The sequence below is a fragment of the Talpa occidentalis genome, unplaced genomic scaffold, assembly GCF_014898055.3.
Source record: "Talpa occidentalis isolate TD23 unplaced genomic scaffold, MPIMG_talOcc4v2.1 talOcc4.5, whole genome shotgun sequence".
In the NCBI taxonomy this organism is placed as follows: Eukaryota; Metazoa; Chordata; class Mammalia; order Eulipotyphla; family Talpidae; genus Talpa; species Talpa occidentalis.
Window position 1 is genome coordinate 82,158,507 of NW_023604861.1, and position 12,881 is coordinate 82,171,387.

The 12,881-nt window shown below is 36.0% G+C and overlaps 1 protein-coding gene across 9 annotated transcripts in view; it reads right to left on the reverse strand.

The window, feature by feature from the left end:
- Positions 1-12,881, reverse strand: part of TIA1 (TIA1 cytotoxic granule associated RNA binding protein) — a 38,772-nt gene that overhangs the window by 17,855 nt on the left and 8,036 nt on the right. For 2 of the 9 annotated variants that reach the window (XM_037527560.2, XM_037527559.2), the window contains exons 2-7: positions 11,793-11,889; positions 6,619-6,717; positions 5,741-5,795; positions 5,536-5,568; positions 4,201-4,288; positions 1,071-1,146 (exon numbers count right to left, since the gene is read on the reverse strand). In XM_037527560.2, coding sequence (XP_037383457.1) covers positions 1,071-1,146; positions 4,201-4,288; positions 5,536-5,568; positions 5,741-5,795; positions 6,619-6,717; positions 11,793-11,889 — 448 coding nt within the window. The other 7 variants (XM_037527562.2, XM_037527561.2, XM_037527568.2 and 4 more) reach the window with 6 other exon arrangements.

Below are 12,881 nucleotides of genomic sequence, written 5' to 3' on the forward strand. Positions count from 1 at the left end.
CTATGAAGCCATCCGCAGTCACTGCAAGAACAAGTTTGATCCCTGGCCAGGGAGAAGACCCACATGGCGCAGCAGACCTCTCCTGACTCGCCCACGGCTCCCCTCAGCAGTGTATTTCATTCAATCTACCTGTTCTGTTCCCTACTGTCTCTGGTGAATCCTCTTACCCCCCCACACCTCTGGCCTGTACCCCAGTTCTTGTATGCATAAATAAATAAATCTTTGAAAAAAAATTATGAGTCTTTTCCTTTATATACCCTTTTCTCACCTGTCATTTGACAAACTGTACTCTTTCCCTTTTCGCTGCAAACTCCAGTAGTTTCAAGTTCTTATAAGCTGGTGTTCAATAAATATTTGTTGATTGAAGGAAATGATGAAACATTTTCAAATACATTAATTATTTTAAAAGTCCCTGCCTAGGGCCGCCCCGGTGGCACAGTGGTTGAGCGCTGGGTTGCGAAGCTGCCCGCAGCCTCTGCAGTACCAGTTCGATCCCCGGCTGCTCCCCAGCCACCGGAGGAGGGTCCCACATGGCGCGCAGACCTCTCCTGCCGCCCGCTGCTCCCCTCAGCAGTGTACTTCGGTCCTTCTGCCTGCTCTGCTCCCTGCTCTGGCTCTGGTGAATTCTCTCACCCTCCCGTGCTTCTGAATGAACCCAGTGCTTGCTTGCATGCATGCATGCATAAATAAATAAATAAATAAAACAAATCTTAAAAAAAAAAAAAAGTCCCTGCCTACTGGAAATTTTATTAGCTGCTTTTAAATTACTGTTAGAATATAAAATAGATAGTTAAACACATAACTGTGATTTTCATTATCTAGCTTTGGTTGATAATTTAAACATCTCTAATGTCTTTATTTTGAAAAAATTTTATCAGTACTCTTCCTGCATTACGTGCTACATAAATGTTGAATAAATATCCAAATAGGAGAAAGAAGGTATTCTCCAGTGAGGGTGTTAATTACCAAAGAAATGAACAAGTGGCAAATAGAAGAAAAGTAATAATTAAAACAAGTATTTTTATTCTTTACTCTTAAAGCACTGCATATGCACTTTTTATTGAGCTCACCCATTTGTTGAAAAAGGACACAAAGCCATATCCCTTAGACTTTCCTGTTGCCATGTCTTTTACCACTCGGGCATCTCTGAAATCAGAAACAATCAGAAGTTTAGGTTTGCAAACTCTTCTCTGAACATCAAGTGAGAATTTTATATACAACTCATTTTCATGTTTCATCTTCATTAAAATGAACCTTTAATGCAAATTCACCTTTCAGTCTTTTAAAATTTATCATGTATTAGCAAATGTGCTAATTTTATAAACATGCAAATCAATAACTTCCTAAATATAGATGTATATGTACAAACTGCCTCCCACTTCAAAAAGTTTTTCAAACTTTCAAATATTAAACATGGTGAAAGCAGCTATTCACATGAATTAACCACTTATAGGGTTTAAATTAGATGAATGGCTTTCTTTAACCATGCAATTTTTAATTTGCTGTCTTACACCATATACTACCTAATCATTAAACAATTAAAACAGAAAACTGGAAACTAAAAGAATAAAAAAGTTCTATAGTTCCTAAATTAATTAAATTATTTTATTTCCTTAAATCAATTCATACCCCCCTTTTGAGCTATGGATAAAGTTTGAGAACTTGACATTCTCAGAAATGCTAAATCACTGACGAAAAATAGACACACACTTTAAAATTTATAAGAAAAGATTTTATACTGAATTTTAAAATAACAACCATGTAAGATTGATTGGAAACTACAAGATATAAAGGTAAAATTTTAAAAAGTCAGAAAGTAAAAAAGCACGCCAACATTTATCCACTGTGAACCGTAGCTTGTAGTTAGCCAGGGCAATTCTGTCCATTCTTCAGAGATACTCTGCAAAATAACCAGAGCCCTATTATTTGAGATTGAGTAAAAAACCCAGCCATGATAGCTAAAACTCCATACCTCAAAAAATTGGACTCAAATTGTGCTTCACAGGCAATCTGCTTTTAAGTTTAGCCAGGTATGTCACAATGCTTGTTCTCTCAGGACACATGAACAAAACAGGCACTTTCACAACAAAAACCCAAGTCAGAAAGCCATGCAATATAATTTTATATTAAACATCAGCATATTTTGATCAATTTAGGAGTGATTCATTAAGTGTTTAGGGTCGAAATGAGAAGAAGTGGTGAAAGGGAAAACTAATACAAGTCACTTCTCAATATGTAAAAATACTTATCAAATTATCTGTAAGTACACATGAATCTAACTTGGTAGCTGATTCATTTCTATACCAAGTGTGCTAGACTATCCTACTCAAGAATGGGAAGTTTCAACTATATAAATTAAAAAAAGAAGGCACTATATTTTTTATACAAAATATTTTAAGAGACCACCAACTACTGCACAACTCTATAAATTCAGCATTGTTGTAGAAGCACTACAAAGTGTATCTATCATGAAAACTTTTCAACATACAGTTATCAAACTTATCTCCTTTAAACAATTAAGAAATGATGCTACCAACTGAAAATGGTTATCTTAAATTTAGAAATGCCAACTCCTTGGATTCTAAAGTTTAGACATTATGCATAACCCTCAAGTGAAAATTACAAAACTTAAAGACCTTACCCAGAAAAAAATAATATATACATCACTTATGTATTGACCATAAGCAAATCTGAAAACTAAAACTATACCAATATCTTTAACAAAAGAAAGTATTACTCTATTATTAAAAGTCATGAAATCACTAAAATTTGAATATCATTTATTTGGAAACTCATTGTTTAACAATCTTTTTCCAATCCAAATGAAATTCCCTTGTTTTCAGAAAAGTTACTTTAATCAATATCAAACTATTTAATAAAATAGCTATTTAACCTGTCAAAATGTTAGGAAATTTTTTTCTTCTTAGTTTCAGGAAATGTTAGCTTTGAGATATACTGAACTCTTATTTATTTCTGAAATTAATTCTCTAAGGAAGCTGCAACAAATATCTAGACCTGATTCTTTAATCCTTTTAATGGAACTATGATTACTCTGAAAGTAGGCTAAAACTCATAAAGATCCCCACATCAAAATGAAAACAAACACAAATTTTGCATACAGACATTTATAGAGCCTTTCAAGAGGCCAAAGATTAAGACCCTCCAGTTTAGATATTTAAAAACAATTTAAGCATCACCAAAATCCTAAGATAGAGTAAAAGAAATAATCAAGAAATTAGAACTGATTTTCCTAATCATTTTCACAAAGAAAAATGTCATCTACAGAAGATTACATTCACTTGCATTTTTATTTTCCTACCAATGAACTATAACTCTTCAAATGAAAACTCCCAAAATTCATCATCAACGCTACTGGTATTTGCTTTCTAGTTGCCTCGCCTTCTCACCTCTGTTGTTAGTCTGTTCATCAAACCAAACCAAAGCTAGTGTTTCTTTTTTACTACTCTTCTTGAATGAACAGTAATAAAAGAACAAGAAACACTAAAAAAAGTTGTTTTCTAAATTCAACATTACTTCTTAAAAAAGTACTACAACCATTTTATTACTTTTACTCTAATATGGCATGCTTTTCAAAATATCGAAGTTCTTTTGTGATGAATAATATTAACTTGAGTATGGTATTTTCAAAGAACCTAAAATGTATGATTAATAACAAATGCAATCAAGACAGTGCTTCATAAAAAACTAAAAAGCATTATTATCATTATTATTATAACAACAGCAGCAACAACAACAAAAGGGTCGTTACCTGGGAAATAACCTTTAATAACTGCTTTTTAGGTTGAATTGTTAATGTTTCCTTTTATTAAAATATATTAACACAAAATGCATCATATCACAGACGTGCCCAAAGGGTCTAAATTCCTTAGTCACAGCACACGTTTACTAGAGTATGACCAAGCTAGCAAGACACTTATTTAAAAATTAAGTACAGCAGCAAATTTATCCCTTAAAAGCTAATGCTAATTGGAAAAGGGTGTTAAGATCAATGGAGGCCAAAGATTGATTTATAACAGGAAAACAATCTTTTGTTGTTAACTGCTTGGATAGTCTCTAAATAATGTAACATTATATTTAAATGTTAAAATTAAAGCCCAATATTCACAACAGATTTTCAAATTACTTTTATAAAAGATTGTTTCTAATTAAAAGCATTTTAAATTTATCTTTATTACTTACGATATTCTTCCAAAAGGTGCAAAAGCAGCTTTTATATCTTCAGTTGTAATTTCTGGACTGAGATCACCAACAAAGACATGGAAATGATCTTATAAGGGGAAGGAAGGGGAAGTGAAAAGAAAAATAAAATTTTAGAATTTAAAAAATACTAAAATCTATTTATAAAGTATTCTTAAAATAATTTATGGATTACAGTAAAGTATAAGTAAAACACTATCCTATATCTATATAAATTCTATCAATTTTTAACATTACAAATCAGGGTGACAATACAGGAAAGATTCTCCTAAGGGACTGATACATCTAAATCGAAACTGACAGGTATATTTCTACTGACAGCCAATTATTATACTGGTCTATGAAAATAAACTAGTATCATATAACAAGTTTTGCAAAAAAAAAATTTAATGATTTAATTACCATCTTAATAGTAATTATTTACATTTATTCAGTTTACCACTATATTAAGGCTTTACAAATTGAAACAAAATAGTGGTACTGTGAATTATGTAGTCTAGATTTGCCTCAGTTAAAACAATTTACTGAAGCTAGCTACATGATATACTTGGTTTAACCATATTTTTTGAAGAACAATCAAAGAAATACCTTGCATTGCAACAGTTTGATGTTAAAGTATTTGACAGTTTTCTCAAAAGCCAACAGTTTTGGTTGCCCAGACATTACACCATTCAGTTTATGTGAATCCATGTGCAAGTGAACTAAGACTGAAGGCAACAGAATGAAAACAGTAATCCCTTCACTTTATAGCAGAACCATTAAAAAAGCATTGGAGAGAAATAATGATCCCCATATGTGTTTTGCTTTTTTTTTTTTTTTAAAGACAATGCTCAAAAAAAGAAACACTTAAAAAATACACAACAGTGGTTTCAACATTTTTAAATGTACATATATATCAATTTTGACAAAGTATATTTGGAAAGAAAAGTTACCCCTAGTTGGCAGGCCTTAAGCAACATATTGGGTTGTCATTTGGGAAACACAGTTTCAGGATCAACTCAAGCAACCGGAAGATCTGGGTATGAAGCACAGATCGTGACCTCAAGGAAGCAGGGAATCTTGCCCTTTAGTTGGTGAAAGTATTTCTAAGGCATCAGCTGCTACCAAAGGGGTCAGAGAGCTTGAAATAGCACCAAAGTAGTGGACAAACCACACTTGGTCAACACTGGGAAGAAGGGGGAAAAATATTGCCAGAGACACAAACAGAAACATGACCTCCTCCCACCCACCTCCCCCAACATCAAACAAAAAAACTTTAGGTGGTTAGTGAATACCCTTTCAAGAGATTTCATTTTATGTTTAAGAAGATACAATTACCTTGTGAACGCTGTGTGCTGACAACGGTACTACCTGATGACAAAGATTAGATTTGTTCTTAAATTTATTAACACAAACACAGTCAATCATATCTTAGGATAACGATCAAAACATTACTGCAAACATGTACGATGTTTATATGCTTTACAATAAAACTACTGTGTATAATAAAAATAAATGTTCAAAAAGCATAAAATATACTTACTGCTTGTATCTTTCTTTTGACTGCTGGGGGTTGTTGCCCAATTCACTTTGACTTCCTAAAAAAATGTTTCTATGTTAACATTTAAAAAAAAAAAAAAGCTCAAAATCAGCTAGTACAACAATTCTCTGAACAAGTGGGAAGGTATATGTTTGAGATGAAACATTCATGAGGGTACCAACCAGCTCTAGTCAAAGTTCCAAAACTTATCTTCACAAAGAATTTTTACAAATTGTAATTTTACATACATCTCTTTAACATTCCATTAGCCTTTCTCATCTAAAATACCAATAATTTATTTCCTATTTATTCTTGCCCAGTAGTAATCTATGTTCTCAGATGGTTTATGCAAACTTGTGTAATTCAAAAAATATTTTAGGGCCTCCCCGGTGGCGCAGCGGTAGAGCGCTGGGTTGCGAAGCTGCCCGCGGCCTCTGCAGCGCCGGTTCGATCCCCGGCTGCTCCCGGCCACCGGAGGAGGGTCCCACATGGCGCGCAGACCTCTCCTGCCGCCCGCTGCTCCCCTCAGCAGTGTACTTCGGTCCTTCTGCCTGCTCTGCTCCCCGCTCTGGCTCTGGTGAATTCTCTCACCCTCCCGCACTTCTGACTGTACCCAGTGCATGTATAAACAAAACAAACAAACAAGCAAACAAACAAATAAAGAAAAACATGCCTCTATAAAAAAAAAAAAAAAAAAAAAAAAAAAGAAAAAATATTTTAGTATTTACCATGTGAAGGTATCATGGAGAAAACTAATGTACACTTGCCCTCTAAAAGCTTTATCCTACCTTTTTAATATAATACTTCTAAAAAGAAAACAAAGCTGTATGCAACTTCACATTTTCAAGTGCAAGTCACCTTCTTTAATTAGGATAGCTTACCTTACCCATTATCTTCCGCCCATTCATAGCAGCTAGTGCTGCAGCTGCATGACGATGCTCATAAAACTCCACAAAACAATATGGATCATTTCCAGCTGTCTGTTGAAAAAGAAATACAAAAGTTAATTTTAAGTTTTATACTCCCATCGCCTTAAGATTATGTAGTTTTATATTATCTCAGTGATCATCTCATGGAGAATAAAGAATCCATTCACAAGTAAATATTCAGATAAGGAAATGAACTATTAAAAATGAACTATTTTTTATTGGACGCTATCTTCTTCAACAAGTTATACTATACGACTACATTTAATCTTTTAAAGAACAAGAATCTGATTTATGCTTGTGTGTATATATGTATATATAATAAACTTTTTTTCCCTCCCCACCATTTCTTTAAGCTACAGAGGTATGTTTGACCTCTCAAATCTATGATCTGAAGTTCTTAGTGTTGACTAAGATTTTTAATGATTTTTCTATGCCATTCCTGTTAAATTTTTATTGCTATTATTATACCAATGTCCTTGTTGATTCTAACTTGCTGAAGGTAGAAAATCTCAGCCAATATGCTTAAACCCGCTTCTAAAAAGTAAGTAGATAGGTTCTGAAAACTAAAGAGGTTGTCTGGTAACTAAAGTTTTAGAACAGGTTTTATTTTATTTTTTTTAACGTTTTTTCTTCTTTTTAAGGTTTATTTATTTATGCATACAAGGTTGGGTGCAGGCCAGAGATGTGGGGGGGGGGGCAGTTAAGAGGATCTACCAGCAACAGATGGGGGAACAGAACAGGAAGATTGAAATATACTGCCGAGGGCCTCCCCGGTGGCGCAGCGGTTGAGCGCTGGGTTGCGAAGCTGCCCGTGGCCTCTGCGGCGCCGCCAGTTCGATCCCCGGCTGCTCCCCAGCGATGGGAGGAGGGTCCCACATGGCGCGCAGACCTCTCCTGCCGCCCCCTGCTCCCCTCAGCAGTGTACTTCGGTCCTTCTGCCTGCTCTGCTCCCCGCTCTGGTGAATTCTCTCACCCTCCCGTGCTTCTGACTGTACCCAGTGCATGTATAAACAAAACAAACAAATAAATAAAACATGCCTCTATTAAAAAAAAAAGAAAGAAAGAAATATACTGCTGAGGGGAGCAGCGGGCGAGACAGGAGAGGTCTGCCTCACCCTGTGGGTTTCTCCCTGGCTGGCCGGGGATCGAACTCATGCTGCAGAGGCCGCGGATTGCTTCACAGTGTGGTGCTTAATCCCTTGAGCTGCCAGTGAGGCCCTAGAATAGGTTTTAAACGTGGACTTTCTAGCATCACTTTTCTGCCTGCTAAGAAATCTTTTAGGGGGCCTCCCTGGTGGTGCAAGGGGTTAAGCACCGCACTATGAAGCAATCCGTAGCCTCTGTAGCACGAGTTCGATCCCCAGCCGGCCAGGGAGCAACCCACATGGTGAGGTAGACCTCTCCTGCCTCTCCCGCTGCTCCCCTCTGCAGTGTATTTCAGTCAGTCTGCCTGTTCTGTTCCCACTCTGTCTCTGGTGAATCCTCTCACCCCCTCGCATGTCTGGCCTGTCCCCCAGTTCTTGTATGCATAAATAAATAAATCTTTAAAATAAAAAAAAAGAAATATTTTAAAAATTTCCTCCTTTTTTTCTGTTGGCATTCCAATTAGTTAATGAAAACATTCAGGCTTGAATGTTTTATTGTAAATTAAAGGAGTATTAAAAAAAAACCCAATATTTCACACCTATCAGTGCAAAATACCAAATCACTTGTTCAATTTTTTTTTTTTAAAGATAGGTATGCTTCACCAACTTTAAAGATTTATTTTTATTTATGCATACAGAACTGGAGTGCTGGCCAGAGTTGCAGGGGCGTGAGAGGATTCACCAGAGACAGAGTGGGGAGCTGAACAGGCAGATCCACTGAATTATACTGCTGAGGGGAACAGAGGGCAAGACAGGAGAGGTCTGCCTTGCTACGGGGGTTAGCTCCCTGGCCAAGGATCAAACCCATGCTGCAGTGGCTGCCAACAGCTTGACAGTGCTGACTTTAACCCTTGTGCCACCAGGGGGGCCCTCACCTTGTTCATTTTTAAATGAAAATTTCATTTTTAAATTCTTTCCCCAACCTTCTAAGCAGATGGTCAAAAAAAAAAAAAAGAGAGAAACTAATTCAAAGGGTTAGATTCATCGTAGAATAAAGAAACACACGAGGCCTCCCTGGTGGTGCAGGGAGTTGAGCACAGCGCTATGAAGCTGTCCCCAGCCTCTGCCACTCGAGTTTGCTCCCTGACTGGCCATGGAGAATCCATATGGCGCAGCAGACCTCTCCTGCCTCACCCACTATTCCCCTCAGCAGTGTATTTCTGCTGTCTGTTCTGCTCCCCACTCTGTCTCTGGTGAATCCTCTCACCCTCCCTCACTTCTGGCCTGTACCCCAGCTCTTGTGTGCACAAATACATAAATCTTAAAAAAAAAAAAAAAAAGAAAAGAAAAGAAAGAAACACACTTTATTCCCGAGTGCAATGAATAGTTTAAAAGTCATTGGGAATGATTTTTAGGATTTTAGAGCAAGGAGACCACAAAATTGATGATGCTGAGACCATGACTTAAAAATAACCTAATGCTACATTAATATAAATTCTACAACAAAGAGCAATGTTAACTGGTGTCAAAATGGGTGGTTAGAAAAAGTAGCTTACACTTTAGAGTAGAACAAGTAGGGGCCTTGCTGGTGGCACAAAGGGTTAAATCTCAGCACTTTGAAGCTATCAGCAGCTACTGTAGTATGAGTTCAATCTCTGGCAAGGGAGCTAACCCCACAGCAGACTTCTACTGTCTTGCCCGCTGCTCCCCTTAGCAGTGTATTTCAGTATATCTGCCTGTTCTGCTCTCCACTCTGTCTCTGGTGAATCCTCTTACCCCACACACCTCTGGCCTGAACCCCACTTCTATGCATCAATAAATCTTTTAAAAAAACCCAAAACATTATTAGCTTTATACTCTAAGGAGTATAAAATAAATATGAACATAAATGTATACAGACAGAAATTTAGACTTTTAATAATCATAATTTTAAAAATATGTTAATTTTAAGCCTTTGCTGATCAAAATCCAAAATTTATACAAAGTGGCAAAGGCTTCTTTTCTGTTCAGGTAAGGCAGTTAATAACATTTTGCCTAATGATTTTCACCAGGCAAACATCTAGAATGACTCAGGTAAGGAGAGAATAGTGAACTACAAACTTGTAGAGACAATTTATATTCAGAAAGATCCTTAGTTTTGTCTCATTTCTGCATATATTAAGTGAAAATAATTTATATTGTTTCTATTGAGCATTTGTGATAATGCATTAGCATTAAAATAACTAATAGGTAGCAAGCATTCCTTAAATGCTGGAAAAAGGAAGGAGACCCAGATTATGGAAAATTGATATTAAATTCTCCATCATTTCCCTTTCCCTATGGGTACAAGAATCTTTTCCTCTTTATCAAAAAGGCACACACAAACTAAACATGATAAGAAAACACTTAAAAGAGTGTAAAGGACAGGGCTGCCCCTGGTGGCGCAGCGGCTGAGCAATGGGTTGCGAGGCTGCCCGCAGCCTCTGCAGTGCCGGCTTGATCCCCGGCCACCGGCGAGGGTCCCACCAAAAAAAAAAAAGAGTGTAAAGGACAAAAACCAATTCTTGAATCCACAAATGTCATGTGGATGACCCTGCTTCATAAGAATAAAGGTCTGAAAGTTTAAAAATCTAAGACAACATGCTAAAGTCAAATGGTAAACAACTACTTTTTTAAATAACTAAGTAAAAAAAGTTAAGTTGGAATGCAAGAGAAAATAAGAGTAGCAGACACACACATACTCTCCCACTCTCATTTAAGATTTTTTTTCTTAGGAGGAATAAAAGAAATCAAAAGCTTGAAGGATAATGGAATACATAAAAAGATTTCTCTTCAGTACTATCTTTCCCATCAAAAAATCTTTAGTCTTCCATACAATTCCCACCCTCCCCTTATTTTGACCGTAATCCCTCCTCTCCTCCCCTCCCCCAAAGTGTGTCTCTGGTCTACAGAAGCTTGTTGATTTTGATAAAAAATCTTTAGTCTTTTTATACATCTTATAATTCAAGGTTAACACCAATTAGATGAATGAATTCATTTTTTTCTATACATTAATGTCTGATAGATGAGAATGGTCTAAATGCAAGAAAAACTTGAATGACTTTAACAATAAATTTAAACACTTCCACAATATTAAGTGTCTATTACTTTTGACCCAATTTCCTAATCTAATTGTAAACGGATTTTCTAGATTACCCCATCAGGTGGCACATAAAAAAAAAATGTACCTTGATGTACCTTAAAACTACAGGTTAGAGGGCCTCCCTGGTGGCACAAGGGGTTAAGCACTGCACTATGAAGCAATCCACAGCCTCTGCAGCATGAGTTCGATCCCCGGCCGGCCAGGGAGAAACCCATATGGTGCAGCTGATCTCTTCTATCTCACCCTCTGCTCCCCTCAGCAGTGTATGTCAATCTTCCTGTTCTGTTCCCCAATCTGTCTCTGATGAATCCTCTCACCACCCCCCCACATCCTAGCTCTTATATGTGTAAGCATACCCTAGCTCTTATATATGTAAATAAATCAATCTTTAAAAAAAAAAAAACAAAACCTACAGATTAGAGATAGTCCTCATCCACTGTAGAAATGACTCTAGAAACACTCTAGAAATGATTCTAGCTGCATTTTCTTTTTCCCTCATTTAGACAAATTAATCTCAAATGACAAAACTGAATTCATTACAAATTCTTGAAAATTCCTGTGAATTGAGACCGTATAAACTAACTTCAGAGTTCTTGAAACTAAAGGATTTATTTCTTTTTTAATAAAGATTTTATTTATTTATGCATAGAAGAGCTGGATGTAGGCCAAAAGTGTAGGGGGTGAGAGGATTCACCAGAGACAGAATAGGGAGTAGAACAGGCAGAATGACTGAAATACACTGCTCAGACGAGCAGCGGGCAAGACAGGAAAGGTCTGAGCTCCCTGGCTGGGGTTTGAACCAGTGCTGCAGTGGCTGTGGATAGCTTCATAGTGTCGATTCTTAACCCCTTGCACCACCAGGGAGGCCCCCTGAAACTAAGGATTTTAATAACATATTAATTAAGTAAAAATACCCTTACATCCATAATCATTTTGCAGTTTTTACAAGGTCCAATCTGGCTAAAAAGCTGGAGAATTAGAGCTTCTGTCACATCTCTGGAAAGGTTACCGACATATCTGAAACATAAAGAAAAAATTTTAAATTTAAATTTGTTTCTTTTGTATCCATTTCTAAAGTTGCTTACTTAAAAATTAATTTTGGGAATAGTTAGACCTTTGCCTTAAAATGACACCATTTGATAATAGCATACAAAAGCTTGCCAAAAGCGCAAAATCTCTTTCCAAACAGATGCAGAATATTATTTGCAAATATATTAGAAAAGCTTATAGAAAAGCTAATGTGTGCATGTTTAAAGTTTTGCAAATAAACCTTATATTGCTTCTAAGTCTCTAAGGCTAATCCTAGAAAGATATGCTTAAAAAACTCTCAAACGCGTCATTAGATATATACATTTTATACAATTTCAATTCTGAGAAGCTGCAATTATTTTTACTTCTACTGTATTACTGAGAACATTACATTTTCCTCAACTTTTAATTCACATGATTCCCCTAACACTATCCAATTTAGGTATATTTCGGTTTATACTATAAACATATTTTTGAAAATTCATTAATAAATCATATACCAGATATTACATATATTCACAAAGGAATGGGAAACTGTTAAAAAAAACTATCACCAATCAGTGGAAATATATGGAGCAGAAAGATTCCAGAAGAGATTTTTAACAAATAATAAAGAGTGGTGACTATCAAAATTGGTGTAAATAGCACATTATAACCTCACTTGAATGGGATGATCTTCATTAAAAGGGCTTATAATTAAGTTTTCAAAATGGGATTTTGAAATGAATATTATCTCTAGACATGTTAGAGATTTGTCACTTCGGAATCAGAGAACAGTCTCCAACAATCATACTTTCTCATTTGTCTGCAAGAATCCTTCAGAGAACATGATGAAAATAAACATCTATACATGCCATAAAATGTGGATTCATTTTTTTCCTTCCATTTACCCATTCAACAGACATATACTAACTGCTGATTACAAAGGCACTAGAATAGGTTAAAATGGCAAAGGTAGAAATGCTACGTTCTTAAGCAAG